General features: G+C 52.5%; 1 protein-coding gene across 3 annotated transcripts in view; it reads right to left on the bottom strand.

Annotated features, from left to right (window-relative positions):
* CACNA1E (calcium voltage-gated channel subunit alpha1 E) overlaps window positions 1–13975 on the bottom strand; it is a 367363-nt gene extending 353388 nt beyond the window's left edge. For all 3 annotated transcript variants that reach the window (XM_075528111.1, XM_075528117.1, XM_075528123.1), the window contains exon 1: window positions 13707–13975. In XM_075528111.1, the coding sequence (XP_075384226.1) occupies window positions 13707–13975 (269 nt within the window). The remainder of the gene's footprint in view (window positions 1–13706) is intronic.
* Between the last annotated feature and the right edge of the window lie 7910 nt (window positions 13976–21885).

Raw genomic sequence — 21885 nt, 5'->3', positions numbered from 1 at the left:
CCAAAAAGAAATGGGAAACCATCCTGAGATTGGTTTCAGTAACGCACGTGGCAAGGATACCGTGTCCAATACGCTCACAGGACTGAGAAAAGTCCCCCGGCTAAAGCAGAGTCCCGAGGGGTTGAAGATGTCCAACAGTCGATGGACATTCACTCCTGCTCTGAAGAGAAGCAGGGGGGACACTCCCTGATAGCAAGGACAGCATGATCAATCGCGGGAGTGAAAGTCTAAAGCCTGGGTTATTGATCAGATCTACAGATGAGGCAGCGCTCAGAGCAGAGAGCTCACTCACTGAACAACAGAGACAGTGGGTCCCTAAGGCAGCAGTTCTCAACCTGTGGGTCCAGACCCCTTTGGGGGTTTTACGACCCTTTCACAGGGGTCGCCCGATTCCTAACAGTAGCAACATTACAGTGATGAGAGCAATGAAAATAACTTTATGGTTGGAGGTCACCACCAGGTGAGGCGCTGTGTTAAAGGGTCACGGCATTAGGAAGGTTGAGAACCACTGCCCTAAGAGAAGCCAGGACAACTTCAGAGCTGCATCACCTGCGTCCAGGGCTCTGCTGCGGCGACCTTGGGTCAGCGGCTTACCCTTCTTCCCGCTCCGTCTCCTCAGGTTCAAAGGTGGGTAGAACTGCCTGTCAGATGGCCGGTTGGGCTGTGGGCAGAGAGCCTGAGTTTCGTAGGGAGAGAGCTTGAGTGTCTCCACTTGGATAGGGTCTCTACTGGATGGACTGCAGAACCGAAAGGCAGGGTTTAAAAAGTACTTGAAATAGAGTCCTGAATTTAGATTCAGAAAATTAAACTGAGTGAGAACACAGTGAAAGAAAACTAACTTTGTCATCAACTCATGTTTAAAAGATTCAGGATTTTTAGCTGACTACAACCTCAACCTCAATTCTAGTCAGAAATAGAAGGCTATTATTTCCACACACACACATTCTCCCTCTCTCCCTCTCTCTCATAATAATACAATTATTTTCATTTAAACAAATGTGTTCAATGTCAGTGTTGATCTGTACTGGATCTGGCAATTCAGAGATTACTAGCGAGAGGTCCCCCCACTTGCAGGAACGGTAAGCCAGTACCAAGGCCTTGTGGTACGTGGTAAGCAGTAGAACAAAGTGCAGGCCTGACTCGGCGATGTTGCCGGTTTTGTTCCAGACCAGAGGAACAGTGACTGCCACAATGAAGCCAGTCACCAACAAAAGTCATGCTCCCGTCATGCCGTAATGCGATGGCATCATGAAAAGGTTGGGAGCGTCGTGAGAATGACCAAGATTTGCCACAGAGCTCGGAGGTGAGCACATGATGTTAGAAACATGGCAACAAGAGGCTTGCTTGATGCAGGTGGCCACAAACCTTCCATCTGGACAGTGCCCGGTCTCTGCGAAGTGCAAGGAGGTGCGTGGAGCACAGTCCACGGAGGGGTGTCTGGTAGAGAGTACGCGGGACCACAGTGAAAGACAGAGGACGGAATGGTTGCGCTTGGAGAGGGAAACCCAGGGAGGCTTCAGGGTAGAAAGGACCGCTAACAACCTTACCTCCAGGATTCAGGGAGAGAGAAGAGGCATCCCAGGCCCAGGGAGAGTACGTGCAATGGCAGGAAGCTGAGAACCAGAGGGTTCCCTGAGGAACAAGTGGAGAACTCCACACCAAACTCACTGCCAGCAAGTCCATCCCAACTCATCGCGACCCAGGAAGGCAGGGGAGAACTGGCCCCGTAGTGTCCCTAGACTGTAACTCTTTATGGGAGTGGGTGGGTGGGTGTATACTGCTGACCTTGCACTTAGCAGCCTAATGCATAACCACTATGCCACCAGGGCTTTCTGGTGGGAGGTCCATCAGGCATAGGAATCCCTACCCCAGATACAACTGTGGTCAGTAACAGAATCCAAGCAGGAACTTGGGTGTTCTGACTCGTTATCTGCTCTCTTTACCTGCGTTGTCCTACACATGTGCAAAGTACAGTGAAATTAAATGATAAGCCCAGTTGCCAGACACGAAAGCCATTGATCAAGTGCCCAAGAGCCCCATTTGGCCAGGAATTATCGTACTAAAGAGATCAAGGGCAACAAACAGCCAGTCACAGAGCATTCTATCCAACAACACTTTTCTATGTCACCGGGCCTTTTGAAGTGCAGGAAGTACTCGCACCCTTGGAGACAGTGTGGGTTCAGTCCCAGACCACTGCAGTTAGTGAGTCACAGGAGCTGTTTGGTTTCCTAGTGCAGATAAAGCTAGGGTTACACAACCCCACAGTCTATTCAGGAGCCCTGCTGGCATAGTGGGGTGCAGTGCTAAGAGCAAGCTCAGCAGTTGGAACCCCCCCAGATGGTACATAGGACTAAGAGGCGGCTTTCTACTCCCGTAAAGAGATAGTCCCAGAAAGTCGCAGGGGCAGTTCTACCTGTTCTGTCGTGTCACCATGAATCGGAATCAGCTCCGTGGCAGTAGTGGGGGGTAGAGGGAAGCATGTCTTTGAAGAAGCTGGAAATATCGTGAGAATGACCAGAAAGTGACCGAGAGACGACGGCGTGAACACCTGCTGTGGACACGTGATGCTGGCAGACTAGATCCAGGCAGGGTTGTCAACTTCCCATTGGTCAACCACCACCAAGAATGCAGCATCCGGAGGTGCAATAAAACGAGGCATCCTGGAGGTCTGTTCTGTGTGCGTTTGCAGAACAGAAACAGGAAAAACACGAGGGAAGGAAACATCCTGCATTCCTGGCTTTGCCAGTCACAGGACACCATTGCTGGAAGTGCTCAATCTCAACCGTCACTCAAGGCAATGCAGACAGAGCTCACTCGTGGGCTGAGTGTTTGTTTCCTCTCTGCCACAGCAGTGTGGCTGATGCACTAGCCCAAAGTCTTCTCTCTGTAGCTCCTTCGAACGGACTTCCTGTCACACTTCAGCACGAGGCATGCAATGCTCTGTTCAGAATCAGCCTAGCGCCCCAACCCCCAGGAGAGGGAGGACTTGCTAACATTGTAAACCTGAAAACCAAACTCCCAGCCATCAAGCAATTCTATAGGACAGACTGGTACCGCCCCTATGGGTTTCCGAGATTGTAATTCTTTGTGGGCATAGAAAGCCCCATCTTTCTCCCGTACAGCAGCTCTGGTGGTTTTGACCTGACCTTGCGGTTAGCAGCCCAACACTAACCACCACGCAACCAGGGCCCCTGGCTTCTCACATAGTAGGCATGTTGGCACGGTGATCCAGGGGCCCCTGGGATGGACTATAGAATTCTATGTGAAATTGTCAGGAATCAAATTTGTGTTCCTGATATACAAGTTAGATACACCGGCACTGGACTCTGGTACCCACCAGCCTCTGGACTGGGCAAGAGTCAGTCTTCGACATTTAGTTCTGTGTACAGAACACACAGAGAACTTAGGCAATGAAAGATCGTCACCCTGTGACTGAGCCATTTTGGATTTCAATATCCCATGATACGCGGATCCAGAAGGAGGACAAGGGGCGTGTAAAGGAGCATGGAAACAAGCCCCAAGCACACACACTGGCTAACAGAGTCAAAGTGGAGAGGGTGTCACCTGACCCCCTCCTGCTGAGATGCCTATGGAATGGCGTCTTAGCCTAGAGACACAAGCATGCCGTTAGATGTAATGCCAGCTTACCAGCTGGGGAACTTGCCCAGTTAATCTTGACGCCTGCTGAGCTATCAAGCCATAAAAAAAATAATAACTTTGTTCTAACCACCACCTGATGATGTGACCGTTGCACCTGATTCGCCCCCAGGTGCTACAGTACTACGAGACCTTAAAAGATTGGTTTCCAGAATAATTCCTGGGATCCACTGTAGCTGGAGAAGAGGATATTGGTTAGTAAATGGGGGGGAGGTTGATAAAATGCTACCCTATTTAATCAATAGGGATTATAATTTGTGAAATCTCAGAATAAAGTGCACGCGCTATTCAAAGGATGTTACACGTAATGTAATGCGTGCCTCACTGTCAGTGTGCAGAAAACACCAGCGCTTTCTGTGGTGCTTAGGGGCCGTCGTTACAGACCTCAATTGTCATTACACTGTAGATCCCTGGGTGCCAATTAACAGAGAGCTCTGTATTAAAAAAGGCCAGATAACAGCAAATACCCCCAACTTTCTTTCACAGTGTGGAACCGTGCTGGGGCCATCGCTGCTTCGCCAAGAGCATGATGCAGCTGGAGTGTGATACAGGTAACGCTTGTCCTTGGCAACCTTACTCCCCTCTCCGTCCTGCAGCCAGCCCCTGGCAACCAAAGCCATATGGGGTCCTGCAGGGCCTGGTCAGTCTCCACTAGGCCCCTAATAGGCACTTCACGGACGTGTGCTGTTAGCCCAATAGTAACTGATGAATGAATTAAATCGTTCAACAATGACTGAAGGATCACCATGTACCAACAATGCAATAGGTGTTGGCATCGAATGGGACATGTCCTACGTCCATTCTCAGAGTCTGTTGGCGGCTGTAAGGCTAGAGAGGAAAAAGATGAACTACGTCTAAGTGGATGATGTCATTACTGGTTTAACACATCTTTGCTCCCCAGATCCAGAGCATTCTGATGGGGAACTCTGGGAGGTGCACCCCTTTAACCCAAACAATAAGCTTATTGTCCACGGCAGGGCTTCAAGCTCATCTATGAAGGGGTTTCGTGGGGCCAAGCAGAATAGACACTTCAGGGAGCCTTGCAGGGTGGCTACTGCCGGGACCATAAGACAGCTGCAAATTCCCACACGCTACTTCTCACTGACAGGGCTCCGGCCAGGCCATCAGTGTTTCAGCGGCCCTTCATGTGATTCTGAAAGGACGTGATGCCAAGGTCTGAGGATCCGTGGACTAGACAAAATGGGGCGGGGTGTGCATCCATGGGCTTTCCACACTAAGAGACCAAACGAGGAGTTAGCCTTGATGCTGATGAAAGGCACCTGCCGAAGGAAACGGCGCTGGCCCAACAGGAGCAAAGTCGGTCCCAGAAGCACACAGCTGGAAATTGCCAGGCTGTCAGGGAGTGAGTGTTAAAAATCCATTTCATGCTTTTTGACTCTGACCAGCCCCACGAGACAATGGTGTAGGAATCAAGAAAGCGTCACTGAAAGTTCCGAAAACTTCAAAACTGTAGCTAAGCGGAAGGCTGGGAAAGACTTGTGAGGACCCACTCTTCTCCCAGCACGCATGTCCAGAGCCTCTTCTTAGGCCCACAAGGTGCCCTGGTGGCACAGTGGTTGAACGCTCAGATGCTACCCGAAAGGACAGTAGTCCCAGCCCACTCCCTACTCTGCAGGAGGAAGATGAGGCATCTCTTCCCATAAGGAAGTTCTTCCCTTGGAAAGTTCTGCCCTGTCCTGTGGGGCTGCCAGCAATCAGAATCAACCCAACAGCAAAATGGGCTGGGTTTGGTCTTCGGGTCAGGGGCCCCACGAGCATGCTGCATCTTGGCGACAGGAGTGAGACCAGAGTCTTACCACCACCAAGCCTGAGTTCATGATTTGAGCTTGGCATTGCCTCCTTTCCTCTCTCACCTGCTTCACACATCCGGTTACAATCTTTCCACTACTCCTTCGAGTGGAGGAGAAGTAAGAGGAAAAGATACAAAGGAAACCAAGAAAACCCCATCAGGCAGTCCTGGTTGGTGCCAATGAGCTGAGCTCCTAACAGAAAGGTTGGAGGTTCGAGCCCACCCACGGGCGCCTCAGTAGAAAGGTCTGATGATTGACTTCCAAAAATCAGCCGCCAAAGGCTATACAGAACATAGTTCTGTGACACACATATGCTCGCCCCGAGTCAGCATCGAATCAATAGCAATTGGTTTTCCTGCTTTGATGACATGAACCTTTGGAAAGCTGTAGCCTACAGCTGAGACAGGTTGTCCAAATTCTCCAGCAATGGGGAATCAAGTGAGGGGAAAGGCATCCTCAAATGATGCAGAGAAGCAGCAGCAATCTACGCTTTCTCGATCTCAATTCAGCCACCCACAGGCAAAAGGGGGTAACACGTGGCACAGGTGCCAGGCAGGGTCTTGCTCTGAGGCCCCTCACATGCATGGCCCACAGGAGCATGTGGTTGGAGCCTTGTTGGGGGTTATATCCCCAAACCCTTCCCATCTGTCTCTGTGATAAACTACCATTTGAATAAGTGGGTCTATTTCAGGCTTTTTTGGTTTGTTTTTAATCTTCAAGAGGGGTAGGAGTGGAACCGTTTATCCTTACAAAACTGGAGCTCCAAATTAAAAAACAAAAATAGGTCTTGACAAAACGGTTAATGCACTGGACTGCTCACTGAAAGAAAGGAGACGGGAATCCACCCAGAGGTGCCTCAGAAGAGAGGCCTGGCAAACTTCTTCTGAAAGGTCACCTCCACTGAAAGCCAGTTAAACTCTGATACATGCCAGGACACCATGATCTGGTCAACTTGACAGCAGCTAAGTGCCCACTGCTCTGCCAGTGAAGAGGGAGGCTGTCCTGGGTAAGATAACTGATAGCTCTCAAAGTCGCTCAGCACACCTTCCAGATGCTCCCTGGTTCCCAGAGAAAGGGGGTCTGGGGGATCCTCCGAGTTTATTTGGCCAAAGATACGGAGAGTGAGAAAGTAAGCAAACACACTGGGGTACACAGGGAGCAAAAATACCCTACAGACATCTCTCCCGGCAAGAGACCACTGGGTGGGAGAGGCCTAAAAGCTCCGTGCCATACTTTCTGTCCTTGGGTGATGCTGGAGACATGACGGGGACATGGCGGGCAAGCCCGCGCCAGAGTCCTCTTCATGTAGATTAGGATACTTGGGAAGAGAAGCATTCCTGTGAGCCCCTGACATGTCCAGCCTGCTTTGAAAGGGGCTGCTCCAGAAGCCACAGTGGTGGCGGTGACCAGGGCAGTGACCCACAATCCCAGTGCCTCCACAACCATGATGAGCTCCCTGTTCCTCTGCCTTCTCCACTCCCATTCCTATGCGCATTCACACTGACGAACTGACACAAAGTGGTACCAGCGCCTGCATTTCAGCTCGGTGGCTCAGCAGTTTATCCACGTGAGGACCCAGGATGACAAGAGGAGCCAGGGTGACAAGTACTAGGGTACATCGATATCTACGAGTTAAACCATGGTCTTTGACAAGCGCTGAGAGGGAACTGCAGACTTATGGGGCACCCAGATCCACACTGACAAATCCGTCAGTCATTATCACTTGGAACATTTTAAGAGAAACCCTATCAAGAGAGAGGGCTTTATGATTTTTCATTTTTTGCTTGCTTGCTCCCAGCTACCTTTTCCTCGTGTCACAATCTTGATGCAGAAGAGAGGCTGGAAGAAAAAGTTGATTTCTGATGCCGGCCATCTGCAGGAGACCTGCTCAGAGCCCCCAGGATGGCCAGCAGCTTTCCTTTGCTGAAAATCTTAGGAAAAACCCACACACACAATGAATTATTCACAAAGGCCGAGCCTAAAAATGCGAGAGGGAGAAATATAGAAAGATGCAAAGAGGGGCCAAGCGAAAAGGGAAAAAAAGAGTATGGTGCGTCTCTGTCTGTTGTCTTTGAACAAGAGGGGACTGATGACGGTTGCATGGCCCTGCCCTTTCACATGCCCTCATGGTCAGGAATGCACCCAGGAAGACCAAGACGGGTCACTGCCGGGACCCAGGGACGGGAGGCGGGGCCGCAGACATCAGGGAAGCTGATGAAAGACTTCGCCAGAGCTAGGATAGCTTAGCAAGTTTCCACTCACATTTCATTTGCGGAACCCTGGCGGCATAGTGGTTACCTATGGAGCTAACAGCAAGGTCAGTGATTGACAGTCACTCTAGCCACTCCTCGGGAGAGAGACTGGACTTTCCACTCTCGTAAAGAGTGACAGTCTCCAAAATTCACAAGGGCAGTTCAACCCTGTCCTGCCGGGTCCCCCTGGGTCAGCAGAGACTCCAAGGCAGTGAGATGAAGGATGAGGGGGACCCTGTGGTGTAGTGGACTCCATGTGGGGCCGCTAAGTGCAAGGTCGATAGTTTGAAACCATCCGCCGCTCTAAGGAAGAAAGATGGAGCTTTCTAGTCCCCTACAGAGTGGCAGTCTGAGAAGCTCACAGGGGAAGTTCTGCTCTGTCTGACAGGACTGCTGTGTGTCCAAATCTACTCGATTAGAGTGAGTTTGAGCATTTTAAGATAAGAGCTACCCTGTGCTCCCATGACACCCTGTCCTGGGCAGGTAGAGTCTGAAAAAGGAAAAAAAACTCCCTTTCTGTATGGCCACAGTTTAAAAAAAGAGGTAAGCATTTCAGAGGAAGCACTTACTTCCAGAATCGGGATCTTTGAGGTGAAGGGGGAAATGGGAAACAAGGAGACCTATTCTGGTCGTTTTCCTCCCCCTCCTTAATTCATAGCGGGCGCAGCGTCGACTGCAGGGAGAGCAAGTGGGGGGGGAAGTGGGGAAATAATGACATGCAAACCAACAGACAAAACTATCACATCTGAGATATTTTTGTCTTCATCTTCAAGTCATTTCGTTGCTGTCAAACTTCTTCACTCCAGCTCCCCAGCCTGCATCCTGATCACAACTAGTCCCCACCAGAAGTCCCTGTCAAGGCCCACTGGCAATTCAGAGATGGTCCAGGGACCTCGGAGAGTGAAGGACTTTACTCTGCAGCCTGGGTGCCTGTTTCCGAGGCGCTCTGTCTCCCCCGTCTGCATTGGTACCCAGGTGCACAAAGAGGAGAAAGCTCTCTGCATGCTCTGATCTCGGGGGAGGTCACAGACTGTCCTCTTCCAGCAGGCACACCCCGTCCTGACCAAGGCACTCTGACTCGCCATTCACTTTCGGTTACATTAAACCTCAACATCTGGACGGGGCTACTGTGCTGGGAGGTGCTGCATCTTTATTAAGGAGCAAGGAAAGCTGGAGAAGGGTAAGTCCCCAAATGGGAGTTCTGCGAGTCAGAGGTCTGTGTAGGCTTGGCCAACGTCCAGCAGAATGAGATGAGCGCTTACAAGCAGAAACTCAGCCTGATAAAGCTTAACCTCTGACTCCCGTGGGAGAGCAGGGGCCCGGGGAAGGCGACAAGGCAATTCTCTGCAGCAGGACGTCCTCAGGTACACTGCAACTGAAGGCATCAATTCAATGGCCGCAAGTCCATGGGTTCTCCCTGCTTTACACAACGGTCCATTGGAAACGTGTGCCCTGCTGAGATGGCCCAGACCAAGTGGGCAGGGGAACATCTCATCCTGCCCCTCTCAGTGGGGCACGGAGTTCCTGAGTCAGACAGACCATCTCTTCCCTTCATCCTCCTGAACTGGGAACATTCAAACCCATGGGTGGTAGCTCACAAGTCCTGAGGGAAACCTGCAGGGGTGCAGGGTAACCGGCCCTAGGGGGAGCTGGTAAGCACGTGGCAGAGTGAACGTGGGCAGGTTCTAGAGCCAGTAATTCCCTTAGAAAAGAACTCAGTGTTATGTCTATTGGGTAAGCAGGAAAGAAGAAGAAAAGTCATATAAAATGTACTACCGCATTTTAAATCAGATTAGCATTTTCAAAAAGGTTATACGGTATCCACGGCTGGAACGAGAGCCATAAAAATATAACTATCTCCCTATGCAGATGTCACCCTCAAGGGAAAGGGAAGCAGTCGTCATGGGCTGTTGACTTGCAACCAGCTTGGAAGCTACATTTGGATTCTTCCAGGCATCTCCTGCTTTAAGAATAAGATGTCCCCTGAATTGCAGTTCCAGAAACCCACAGGGGGCACTTCTACCCTGTCCTACAGGGCAGCATCAAAACCGATGCCATGGCAGCTAGGGAGTTTTGTTAACATACTAGTGTAGGTGATGGAGTGACCTATCCACAGAGCTGCAAACCACAAGGTTCAAACCCACCAGCCCGTCAGCCAAAGCAAAATGAGGTTTCCTGCTCCTGTAAAGATTTAAAGACTCAGAACCCCAAAGGAGCAGTTCCACTGTCCTTTCGGGCATCCGTGAGTCAGAATCGATTCGATGGCAGTGAGTTTGGTTTTTTTTAGGCGGTTATACACCCTCCAAGTCACAGGGTCCTACAGTAGAAAGTAAATTGGTGCCTCAATGGCCATTCTAAAGCCAGGAACACCCCATACTGTAAGGCCACCAACTGAGGGGCACAGAAGTGCCTACTCCCTTCCCAGTCCTGCACTGGCATTCTGTGACCAATGAGAGAGGTTTGCATCTCGAGAGGCACAGAGGGTGAAGAAGCAATCGACGTCCTCATGCATGCAGCATGACAACCATGGCAATACCTCAGCGGGCAGGAAGTATTTTCTGGACCGTCGTCTTTTTTGTTTTGTTTTGTTTTTTTGAAAATCGGGCCCTTCATCAGACCAGAAATTGTTTACGAGGATTTTCCAGTTTTTCCTACACGCGCACCATCACCTGGGGACCTTGTGCAAAGGCAGATTCTGATTCAGCGGGTCTGCATCTTTCACAAGCTTCCAGCTCACGTTGCGGCAGCTGCTGGCTCACTTCAAGAGGCAAGAACTCAGATTCCTCCCTCCAGAGAAGCTGAATTTTCATAAGGGGTTCCTTCAAGAATCCTAGTGAGGGTTTGCTGAGTAATTAGGCATTGCTCTAGGCATTTTATGTATATTCATGCCCGCAATTCTCCAAGGAACATTTTAGGAACATTCTCATGTTGCAGAATAGAAAAAGAAAGTCACAAAGTAGTCACTTATAGGTGAAGAGACTGAGCTTGTACCCCAAACAGACTAAGCTATATAAAGCCTTACAGGTAACCACTATTGATTGTTTTTAAAAATGAATGTCGCCAAGTAGATTCTGACCCATATGACCCTATAGAGCAAGGCAGCACATCCCCCATGGGTTGACAAGGCTGTAACTCTTGACAGGAGCTGGTGGTTTTGAACTGCTATACTTGAGGTTAGTAGACCAATGCCCAACCACAGAGCCACCGGGACTCCTACCATTATTGATTCCCAAAAGGAAGAAAAAGCAAGCTTTTTGTTCAACTGGGGGCTTAGAAAGCAAAGAAGAGTTTTTGTTCACGTGGATGCTTAGAGAGAAAGGAACGTGAAGGAGGAACCCTGTGGAATTGCAGAAAACTCACAGAAGTGCAATGTGTCCAATCTGTCACCACCAGAAGAAATACCCGGGTCAGTTATATTGCAAAGCCGGGAGGAAAAAAAGCAAAAACACTGTATTTTAAAATTTCAACACCAGCCCCTCTCCGCACCTTGCCAGATGTTCTCCGAGCATTGTTACAACAGCCTGCATGCTGTGGACTCACTGTGAAAAGTCTATCTGGGATAGAAGAGACTATTGATTGGGACAGGACTTAAGGCCAAGGCCCTGAACAAAATGCTGAAACCAACAGCCCTGACAGCTATCTTGCCTCTGATTCTTCTGGTTCGTTTTGACCAGACAAGGAGAGAGGGGGGTAGGGCTCACAGCCGCACTTCGCACTCGCAACGCCTGGAGGAAAGGCGGAGTCTTTGCAGCGGAAGAGAAAGCGAGATAGAGCGGAGACCGCGTGGTGGGGAAAAACGTGTTTCATAGCCCAGCCCAAAGGCTCGGCTGGACTGCGGAAGGGCTGAACTGCAGAGCCTCAGCGGCCCAGGGCCGCCAGGGGAGTTTTAGTGGCGCTGTCCAAGGTGCCAACAATGGCTTCTGGCATACTTTGCCACCCACGGGGCGGCTCCGCGGCTTTGTCCTGCGAGAAGAAACTGGCAGGTGCCCGATGAGAGGGGCGAGACAAGGCTGCACATGGAGGGTGGGACATTGTGGATAACTGTGTAAGGGGAGAAGGAAAGGGCCGCTCCAGCGAATCTGCTTGTGGAGATCTGAGGAGTATTTGCAGCTGCTGCGGGTGGGGGGGGGGATGGGGAACACAATGAGAGCTGTGAGCTTTATGCAGCGCATCAGCTGGGGTGACCACAAGGGCTGGACCCCTCCCTCTCCACAGAGCCCCATCTTAGGCACTGTTTGGGCTGGGGATCACTCTGGCAGGATGGTGGTGGTAGGGGCAGGGCGAGGAGGAGGAGGGAGCAAGAAGCCCAGCCAGGCGGCAGCGGTGGTGGTGGTGGTGGTGGTGGTGGTGGTGGTGGTGGTGGTGGTGGTGGTGGTGGTGGTGGTGGTGGTGGTGGTGGTGGTGGTGGTGGTGGTGGTGGTGGTGGTGGTGGTGGTGGTGGTGGTGGTGGTGGTAGGATGGAAACAGAAGCAGGAAGAATATCTGCTTGGAGATGTTCCTTCATTTCTAATGAGGGGTACTGCCTCGCAGCACCACAGGACAGCCAATCATGGTGTTGCTGAAGCAAGGAACAGAGCTAGGGAAGAAGGAGGGGGAGGGCAGAGGCGGGGAGGGGTGCAGGGAGATACCCAGACCCTGGGGGAAGCGTGCTTCATGCCTGCCTGATACTAGGGACCCAACGCTGCTCCAGCTGCCTCTGGCTGCACACCTGGAGGGTGGGGGCAGGGGGGAGGGAGAAAAGCAGAAAAGGGGAGGAGCCTCTTTTGCAGGTACACCCTCCTCCAGAAAGCTCCTTCCACAATCACCAAAGGCCATGTCTTCTCCAAGCTGGTGCCCATATTTAACCCCACACCAGGGACACACGGACACACTGCTGGATTGCCTACTAATCCCCCTGCCCAACCCATCGCCTCACTTCTCAAAGGCCTCAGTGAGGAACAGGGCAGTAAGGTGCCTAATCAGCAGTCTGCATTCACTGGATGCAATTGATTAAACCTGCACGGGTGCCTCTTCCATTCCAGTTCAGCCTGACATTCACCACTGCTGCTGCCCCCAACCAGCTCTCTTTGTGAAAGCCCTCCTTCAGCTAGGGCAAGGCAGACAGCTGGCACACCCCTGGCCCTCCGCTGATGAATTCAGGCCAGCAGATCCTGGGTGCTGGGAGCTGGGAGAATGCCAGCTGAATCAGGCATTCCAGGATGAGAATACCCATCCTAGGAGCAAAGACAGAAAGCCTACCCCCACCCCACCCTCCACTGCAGGAGCTGCTCTTCCTTGGATAAGAAGAGAACTCCAACTTTGAGCTGTTCGGGATTATGGCATTAGCTAGCGATCCGCTGCCCTGACAGACACTCAGTCACTCCACTCTCGGGGGAACTTAAACTTGGTGCCCAGAGTTAGCCGAGTCCCCACCCAGCCCAGAGCCTGCTTTATTTATGCATCTGTGTCTGTTTGTTTATAGGGTTTGGGTCCAGAGCTCCTGAACTGATTGATCACCCCCCTCACAAAGCCTTGGCTACCCCACAGGCAGCAGTGCAGGTGTCTCCCCAGCTGGTGGGAATGGGGATGGGAGGGGGGTGGTTTGAAAGGAGAAAGGGTTGGGAGGGGGATGATTATGAAAGAAAGCCTAGAGATCAGGGGCAACCCAATCTCTATAGAACGCAGTTCATGAAGGCACCTGGGATTCAGACAAAGGCCAGCCCCAAAAGGAGCAGACACAGAGCCACCACTCACCCAGTGGCACTAGAGATTTCCACGGAGGAGAAATAAAAAAAAAAGTCTTACCTTGAAAATCACTAGTACCCAACCAGCCTCTACTGCACCAAGCTCACCCCCTTGGGTGCACAGAAGTAAAGAGTACACCTCAGAAAGGGGGCAGTTGGCACCAGGAAGGGGGTAGAAGATACATTCCATGCTAGATCCCTAGCCCCTCACCCCTAGAAATGCAAAAGGGGAGAGGGGAGTTATGGTGAGTAGGAAAGGATATGGCCAATCGATGAGCTTCTTGGCGTATTTCCTGACAATGTTATCTTCTCCGAAGATGAACAGGGATCGGTTGACGGTGAAACAGTTCTGCCGGACAGGGATGGGGTTGTACAAAGCCATAGTCCGCGCCCTCTGCGCTTTCGACTGCTTGTAGGCGGCCGCCGGCCCTGAGGCAGGTACTGGGGTTCCTTGCCGGTTCCTGCTCTGGTCCGAGTCTCCATCGCCGGACCCTGGCCTGCCGACGACCACCGCCTCCCCGAAGCGAGCCATCCTGAAGTTCAAACAGACAGAAGACACACAAAGGTGATCGTGGCCGAACACCTATGCACAGCAACAAGCAGAAAGACACACGGACACTCAGAGCCTCCTCCCGAGGGGCACGCGCCGGAGGACCACCACCTCCGGGAGCCCCCGGCGAGCTCTTCGGAAAGGCGCAGCAGCAGCCCCGCCGCTCTGAACTGTTGAATCTAAATACAACCTCTGCGAAGCTCCATTCCTCGGAAGGAGAAAAAAAATGGGAGGAGGGCTTAGGGCGCTCAGTTTCTGGAGGCGATTTTTTTTCCTCTCAAAATGCCAGTGTGTAGTGGCGTTCAGGGACTGGAGAGAAGAGGGGCGGAGTAGACGGTTCTTCAAACATAGCTCCTCTGCTGGCAGTCCCACCGCCTAGTTCAGGAAGAGAGGCAGCACCGCTAGGGAACAGTTTGCGGATTTATTCCTTGGGGAAGAGAGGTGGATCGCAGGGTTAAAAAGAATTTTTTAAACAAAAGAACTTATTGAAAAAAAGAAACGGATTAAGGTAGCATGCTTTCTAATGCCAGCCCCTGAAAGCCCATCTGAGAAATTCCACAGCCAAGACTCCTGTCTTGAAATCTGCCAGCACAGACGCATCCAAAGGTTGGAGAGTGGGAGGGGGGACAGCGCTACGGAGGTCCCTGCGTAAACCGCAACGCCCAAAATATCAAAATAAGAAGTCGATCCAACGGAAGAGGAGCAAACGACTGGCGAGCTCCTCGGCTCGGGCGAGACGTTAGGCAGCATCCAGAGTACCGCGGGGCCCGAGTGCCAGCATCCGCCGGGAGCGCTCGCCGCCGCCGCGCCGCCTCCCCGATCAGCAGGCAACCGCGATCCGCGGCTGCGCCGGGCGAGGGCGGCGGCGGGAGCGGGCGGGCGGGCGGCGGGCGGGCGCACGCGGGGCGAGGGAGGAACAGGTTGCAGCCGCGCTTAGCGGTAGCCCGACACGGGAGTTGGCCAGCGAGTGAACTTCCTCACTAAGCACCCGAGGTGCTCCTTGCCCCCAAAGAGCGCCTCGGCGCCGCGCGGAGCAGCAGCAGCCCGCGGGGGGAGGGGAGGGGAGGGGAGGGGGAGGAGGGCGGGCGCGCGGGGAGCGGAGCGCAGAGGTGCGGCGAGGCGCGCACTGGCTCCGGGAGAGGCGGGGACGGGGGCGGGGACGGAGGCCAAAGGCCCCCTGGCCAACCACGGCTGGAGCTCGCGGGGAGGCGAGGCTGGTTTGGCTGACGGACTTACTTAGCCAAAGGGGAGCCACCTCCAAGGAGAGGCCCCGAAGAGTCGCCTTTCCACAAGTAAGGCCGAGAAGGGAGGCGGCGGGCGCAGCTGGCGGCGCGGCCGAGGCACCGCCACAGAGCAGGGGCCCGGCCGGGGGCGCACGCGCACGCACGCACACGCGCCTGTCGTCCCCGCGGAAAGGACCCAAGCAAGGCTTTGAGGCGTTGGTGCGCCACCCAAGCAAGGCTTTGAGGCGTTGGTGCGCCCTGCGCTAAGTGCACTAGGGCCCGACCCCCGCCGCCCAGGCGCCTCCTGTGCTCCACCTCTCCTCTCCCCAGCTAGCAGCCTGAGGGCCAGGGGGAAGGCGAGGACCTCTGGGGCTCCGTCTCCTGGTGCAGGTGCCAGTCCTTTGGCAGGAGCTTCTGCCCTTCTGCAACCTGGGCCAACTGGGTCAGCCTCCTGGTCCCACTGGAAGCCTACCTTGCCCTGAAGGGGGGATCAGCTAAGAGGCCCTAGATAGTGAAATCTAGGCGAAACTACAAAATGCTAACAATCAAAGGGAGCTGCCTACCCACCCTGACTTCCTCAAACCTGCCCCAGTAATTAAGATAAAGCAGAATTAACACTGAAGCAGCAGAGGTGGGAAAAGGAGCTTCAAAGCCCAGAGAAAGAAGCCCTTTGTTTAGGAACTCAGCTCTTGCTCACAGGTGACTGGGGCCGATACCAGTGAAGCCCACTCTCCTGGTCCGCAGTCCACAGCCACACAAGCTGAGTGAGGCCCAGGTTCCTGGGCCTTCTCCAGCCTTGGCCTCAAATCCTGTACACACCCTCCCTATGGGAGAAAGGGCAGGGAAGGGGGCCTCTGGGAGAAAGCAAGGGGAGGTACCAACGCACGGACATGGAGACTAGAGCTGAGTGTGGTGGAGGGTGTGTGAAAGGCGGGATGTGTGCAGTTCACTGGTGAGAAGTGAGGTGACGTCTCAGTGTGAGGCGTGTGTGTTCCTCCGTGTACGTGCCTGTGTGTGGGCAAGTCCATGTGAGCACTGACACGTGTACTGCTTGAGCGCTCTCGTGTGTGTGTGCGCGCGCGCGTGGAAAATGCTCTGGGTCCTTGATATCCAAAGGATTTGTCTTAACACACCCGCCTCCAGAATGCCCCGCTGCCCTTGAGGATCGCGTGTGGACCTTTTCACTCAGTGACGCCCACTTCAGGCAAAACTGCTATTTGGGGGGGAGAGCTGCACCAGCTCTAGCAGGTTCTGACCTCACCTTACTGCCTTAATCCTTAGTCCTTCTGTCTACCTTGGCTGAAAGGCCCTCTCCCATCTGACTCCCTAGCCAGAAGGCAAAGGGAAGGTGGTGTCGCGCCAGGAAGTTCCCTTGGCCAGCTAGCCACTTAAAATCAGCCACAGGCACCCGTCTCAGTAATTCTGAAGTTACTCTGGATCAGGCAAAATGCAGAAACGATCAAGCCCATGTGCCTGCTTTCTAGCAGGAAATCGATTCATATCATTCAGCAAACAGATTTGACCACCTTCCATGTGCCAGGCCCGGAGAACCCAAACATGAACAAAGTAGATGACAAAAACAATGTACTCTCTGGTTAAACGGAATTGTGTCTCTTCACTGGCAAGAATGTTCCAGGGACCGTGCTTTCCCACTGCAAGGTCACCTCTGTGATTTCCTTGGCAGGGCTGGAGGGTGGCTCCTCACCACCAGCCAGTGGCTAGCACCTTCCTGTGAATGCTCACTAGCCTTTTAGGTCCCAGAACCGGTTCGGTTCGTAGAAGATCAGGGATCTCGGACTTGCTCCTCAGTGTCACCTACTCAGCAGAGTTCTGATACCAGTGCCCTGCTCTCTCCACAGTGCTCTGCGTTTACTGTGGCCACCCATCGCTGCTCAGAGATTCCCTAGGACCAGACATCATACAAGGAAAATGTGAGGACCAGCTAGAATTGACACCTGCCTTCTGAGGATATGGATCACAAACACAAGTTGGGGATGAAGTAGGCTGCACTGGAGAGAGTGGGCACCTCTGAACATGAGTTAGAAGCCGAGACTTTGTCGGGGCTACTGCCATCAGGCAGAGGCAAACATGGCAGTATCACACAGCTCTGAGGATGTAGTTAGCCTAAAATAGGCATACTCTCACACTCCACCCCTTGTGTTGAGATCTGAAGATCTATGATTTTCTCTATTGGCTTCATGTTCTCCAACCCCGTCATTCTCCTGGACCCTAGGAGGGCTGTGGTTTAATGGCTGAATATTTTATACTTGTTTGAATTTTTCATAAGTTTTTCATCTAGACAGACTCCACAGCTGATGCCCAACCCAAGCCTCTGGGGTCAGACTAGTGACACATGTATTAATGATCCTGATTTGGCAGACAAGTCAGTTTGGGAAATGTAGATTATCATTTGCTCCTATCTGAGAAGAGGCAGAGAGCTTGGAATTCAAGCAGCTCTTCTGCCTTCCAGCCATGGCTCTTCTTAATACCCACACTGCCCTTTAGGGCAGAAATAGTGCAATTCCAGATTGTTCGTGGCCTGAGAACAAACCACACATCTCTATAAGCCTATGGGAATGTTATGCTCATCATGCACCAGTTGACTCTCACCACTGGCCAAAAGCTGCAGCACCCTGGAAGGCATCTAATGCACCCGCAGCCTTTGAGATCCAAGACAGTCTTAGAAAAAGTCCCAAATCAGGTCATTGCCATAAAGCTGTTCATAAAAGGGATCCATTGAACATTCTTCTTCCAAAGTTCCTCAGATCTTTTAAAAGCCCGCAAATGGACATGTGGAAAATCAGTGACTGATTACTACTTAGCTCCTTAGGGCTGGTGGCGAGCACGGATTTCCTGTTGTCAGAGCGCCATCTACTGGTCACTTGATACATCACCGTGAGCACAGTACTTGTCAGCCCAGTTTCCCCCTACACCTCCCCTTGGAGCTCTGCCTCACCAGCTGACCCCTCCAGCTAACCTGTTGTCATCAGCTCTCCACGCCTTTGTTGAGGTCCACACCCCAAATGTGACCCCAATACATCGGTCCACCTTGTAGTAACAGCAGTGCAGCCCCACGTATTGGGCACAGGTATCGCCATATCACAGACAGCAGAAGTTAAGAAGTAGCCAAACGATTTTCTGCAAGCATGAGCCTGCAAGCTCCCAGGACGGGCGCTCCACAGGAGCGAGGAAACACATTAAACATATTCCTAGACTGTTAATCCCAGCCCCCTCAGCCATGGGACATGCAAGCAGGAGGTGAGTGGACAGGTAGATCTCCATTCTCTGCTGCAAAAGGGAGGAAACAGAGTGGCCACACTCCCTCCAGACCAGGCAGGCCACATCAGCCTGATGAAGACAGACAGATGGGGGTGGCAAGACTGGAGAAGCCCTTAGCTTCTTCCCCTCATCCATATAGCTCTTCTCCTATCTGTCCGGCTAGGAGCCATCTTCATATGAGACGCTGATATTTTTGTGTCTCATCCAAAAAGCATGTGCACCCTCCCACCAGCCCTGCTCTCTCATTCCAAACCCCCTTCAAGTTAGATTCAGATAGTTTATGCTTAAGCTATCAGAACCCCTTTTGTTCTATCCCCCCCCCCATTGAGCTTTTCCAAGAAATAGACTCTTATGCAAAACAGAGCTCTAAGGAACATAATGCAGAGAGGATTTGGGAGTGGGTTCTTAAGAAAAAAAGTTGGCAGGAGCCCATGTGCAAATGCAGAGCAATGCAGAGCAGCTCTGTACCACAGACGTCTTGGGAGTCTAGTGGCGCCCGCAGGGCCTGGCAGGCCTTCCCGAGGCTGAACACACAGCTTCATGCCCCATGCAATGTCCAAGCGTGGGGCCATTGTCTTTCCAGCCTAGGCCTGAGAAGCCCCACAGGTCTAGGATCCTATCAGCTAAGTATAGACTCTAATCCTGCCAAAATTAAAAATTTTTTTTCACCATTCATGTAGAGCAACTCAGCATTTCCAAGTTGCCTATGATGATGTTCTGTTCTCCGGACTGCAGGACTTGAGGCTCATTGTATGGTCTGCAGCTCCAGGGGCTTGTCCAAATCCACAGAGTTAGGACATGGCAGAGCCAGACCGCCAGATGATAAGACGCCAGGATTCTTTACAACATGTGGTCATTACCAACACAGTGGAGGTCATCACAATGTTTTCCTTGAGAAAGTGTCAGGTCATAGGCATGATCCCAGGGGTCTTGAGCAGGTGAGGCACCACCCCTGCCTGGGAGCTCCAATTCTAAGAATGTCTACCCCTATAGAGCTGTTATAAGGCTAAAAATAATCTGTCTGCATAAACCTCTTATAATACCACTGGCACATAAATATTGTTACATAATGTTTGTGACAGACATTGGAGCTATGGAAGGCATGAAGTCCCTGGGAGGCACCAATAATTAATGGACTCTGCTGCCCATCAAAAGGTTGGTAGTTCAGATTCACTCAGAGGCAGCTGGGACAGAAAGTCTGACCATCTACTTCTGAAAAGTCTGCCCTTGGAAGCCCTCGTTCACCTTGGACTCACACAAGGAGACCACGAGTTCAAATCAGCCAGCCTGCAGCTGGGTTTGATGGCAGTCATGGCCATGGCCGCCCTGCCAACGCTGCTTCTGCGGCATTTTGTTGATGCTGCGGGCCTCGGAGGCACAGTCCTGGTGGCTTTGGTGTGTGGAGAGGCACTGAGAAGCAGGGACGTCGAACTGCTTGAGACAGAGTCGAAAAGAGGCATGGAGGGAAAGGGAAAGAGAATGTAGAGAGACCAGTGTATGAAGAACCAAGACTGAGACACCTGCGAGAGATGCATTTGGTGATTTATTCATGAACTCATAAACCCATTCAACAAATCATCTTTATGCCAGGAACTATTATCAGGGTTTCTGGGGCTCAAAGATAAATCAGACACAGTCACAGCCTCTAAGTGATTGCTACTTAAAAGGGAATGGAGAAAGCATTCCCCAATGGGGCTGTGATCTGAGGCTAGATGTGGAGGGCACCAGTGGAGGGTGCTCTGGGCACAGAGGATGAGCAGCCAGGAGGAGGGGAGAATGGGTCAGGTCCCTCTGATGGGCAGCATTGGAGCTGGGCCTTGGCAAGTGGGTAGGACTTCATGTGTTCACCACCCAGCTGGCAAGCACTGGCTGCCCGTGCCATCAATCCTCCTCAGCCTGGGGCAGTCTTGCTATGCGACTTCATGGACAGCTTCCCCACATCACTGGCTCTGTGGTTTCCCTAAGTAAACCCCTGGGACCCAAAGCTCAAGCTGCTGCTTCTGTATGCATGGAGGGCCAAGGCCTGACACCTCACCAGGCCAGAACCAGATGGCCTGGCACATAGCCTGCTTCTGCGACTCCCAGGGACTGCGTCTACTGCTACCAACAGCAGCTCCACCATGGGGCAACCACAGAAGAAGCTTCATTCCTGTTCCTTAATTAAGCCATAAATACCCTCCACTAGGAACACCCCAGTTTGGCCTTCTTTCAGTGAGAATGCACGTAGCAGATCTCCTGAAGGCCCTTTGGAGAAAAACTGAGCGCCTCTGCCATCCTCGTGGAGGGCAGTGTCCTGGAAACCCAGCCAATTCACCAACATGCCTGCGGGCCTGGGCTCAGCCGGGCCTTGGAGCCACCGAGAAGAAGCATGGAGCAGGAGGGTGTGCGGTGGCGGGGGGAGGATACACACCAGGAGCCACACTGCGTCATTCATCAGTCGCCATTTTTGTTTTGCTGCCCCTACATCTCGTGCCACCCAGATGCTAATCACCTTCCTTCTTTACTTGGAAATTCTTCCTTTTCCCCAAGATGGGGTCAGTGGCCGCCGAGACAAAAGGCAACTACGCATAACCTGATAGACATTAGCACTTATTGGGAAAGTCGGTTGTGGGGATTCAAAAACATCTGCCTCAAGACAAGAGAGCATCCTTGCCCCCTACCCCATCCCTGTCCACCCCACCTCCCACCTTCGGAGCTCCTTCGGAGTCCTGCTGCAATAGGCTGATCCGCCCCGGCCCCTGGCTCCGACTGAGAAGGGTGAGTGGGGTGCCCGCCTGTCTGGATGCCTGAGAACAGCTGAGGAAGCACGCCCATCCATCCACCCCCTTGGCCCCTTGACTCAGAAAACAAAACACAGCCTACGCTGCCGAGCTTGCTCCGCCTGGGGTGGGCTCAGGCTGGCATTCATTCAGCAGCCCAAACGAGCCTCTCCGTCCACGTGGCAGGCAGCGTGTCAGATCCAGGCAAAACAACGTTGCCTTCTGAACTTGCTCGCCTCGACCACCTCCCACATGGCGCTCTGGAAGACGAGGTCCCATAACAGAAACACCAGCTCCTGTCTGACCGAGAACCCTGAAGCCGGAGGCGAGAACTAGATCCCATCACACCCAGCAGACCAGCCTCTTTGAGTTGGTCTCAACCACCGATGAAGCCCCCACCTGTCCATCACAGCACCCTCTCTCTCCCCCACCTTCCCACACTGAGCAGCTGGTTACGCCCACCTGGTCTAAAACACTCAGTGAATAAAGCATTCCTATATCATAGGGACATAGAGCCAGCTCTGAAAAGTGCCCCTGGACTTTGAAGAACACGGGGCAGGTCACTGACTGGCTTCTTTCCCGTTCTCTGACCTCCAAACTGCCCTAAGACCCCTACTGACCTCCAAAAACA

Source organism: Tenrec ecaudatus, chromosome 1 (assembly GCF_050624435.1).
Source record: "Tenrec ecaudatus isolate mTenEca1 chromosome 1, mTenEca1.hap1, whole genome shotgun sequence".
NCBI classification, from domain to species: domain Eukaryota; kingdom Metazoa; phylum Chordata; class Mammalia; order Afrosoricida; family Tenrecidae; genus Tenrec; species Tenrec ecaudatus.
This window is presented reverse-complemented; position numbering and strand designations above follow the sequence as displayed.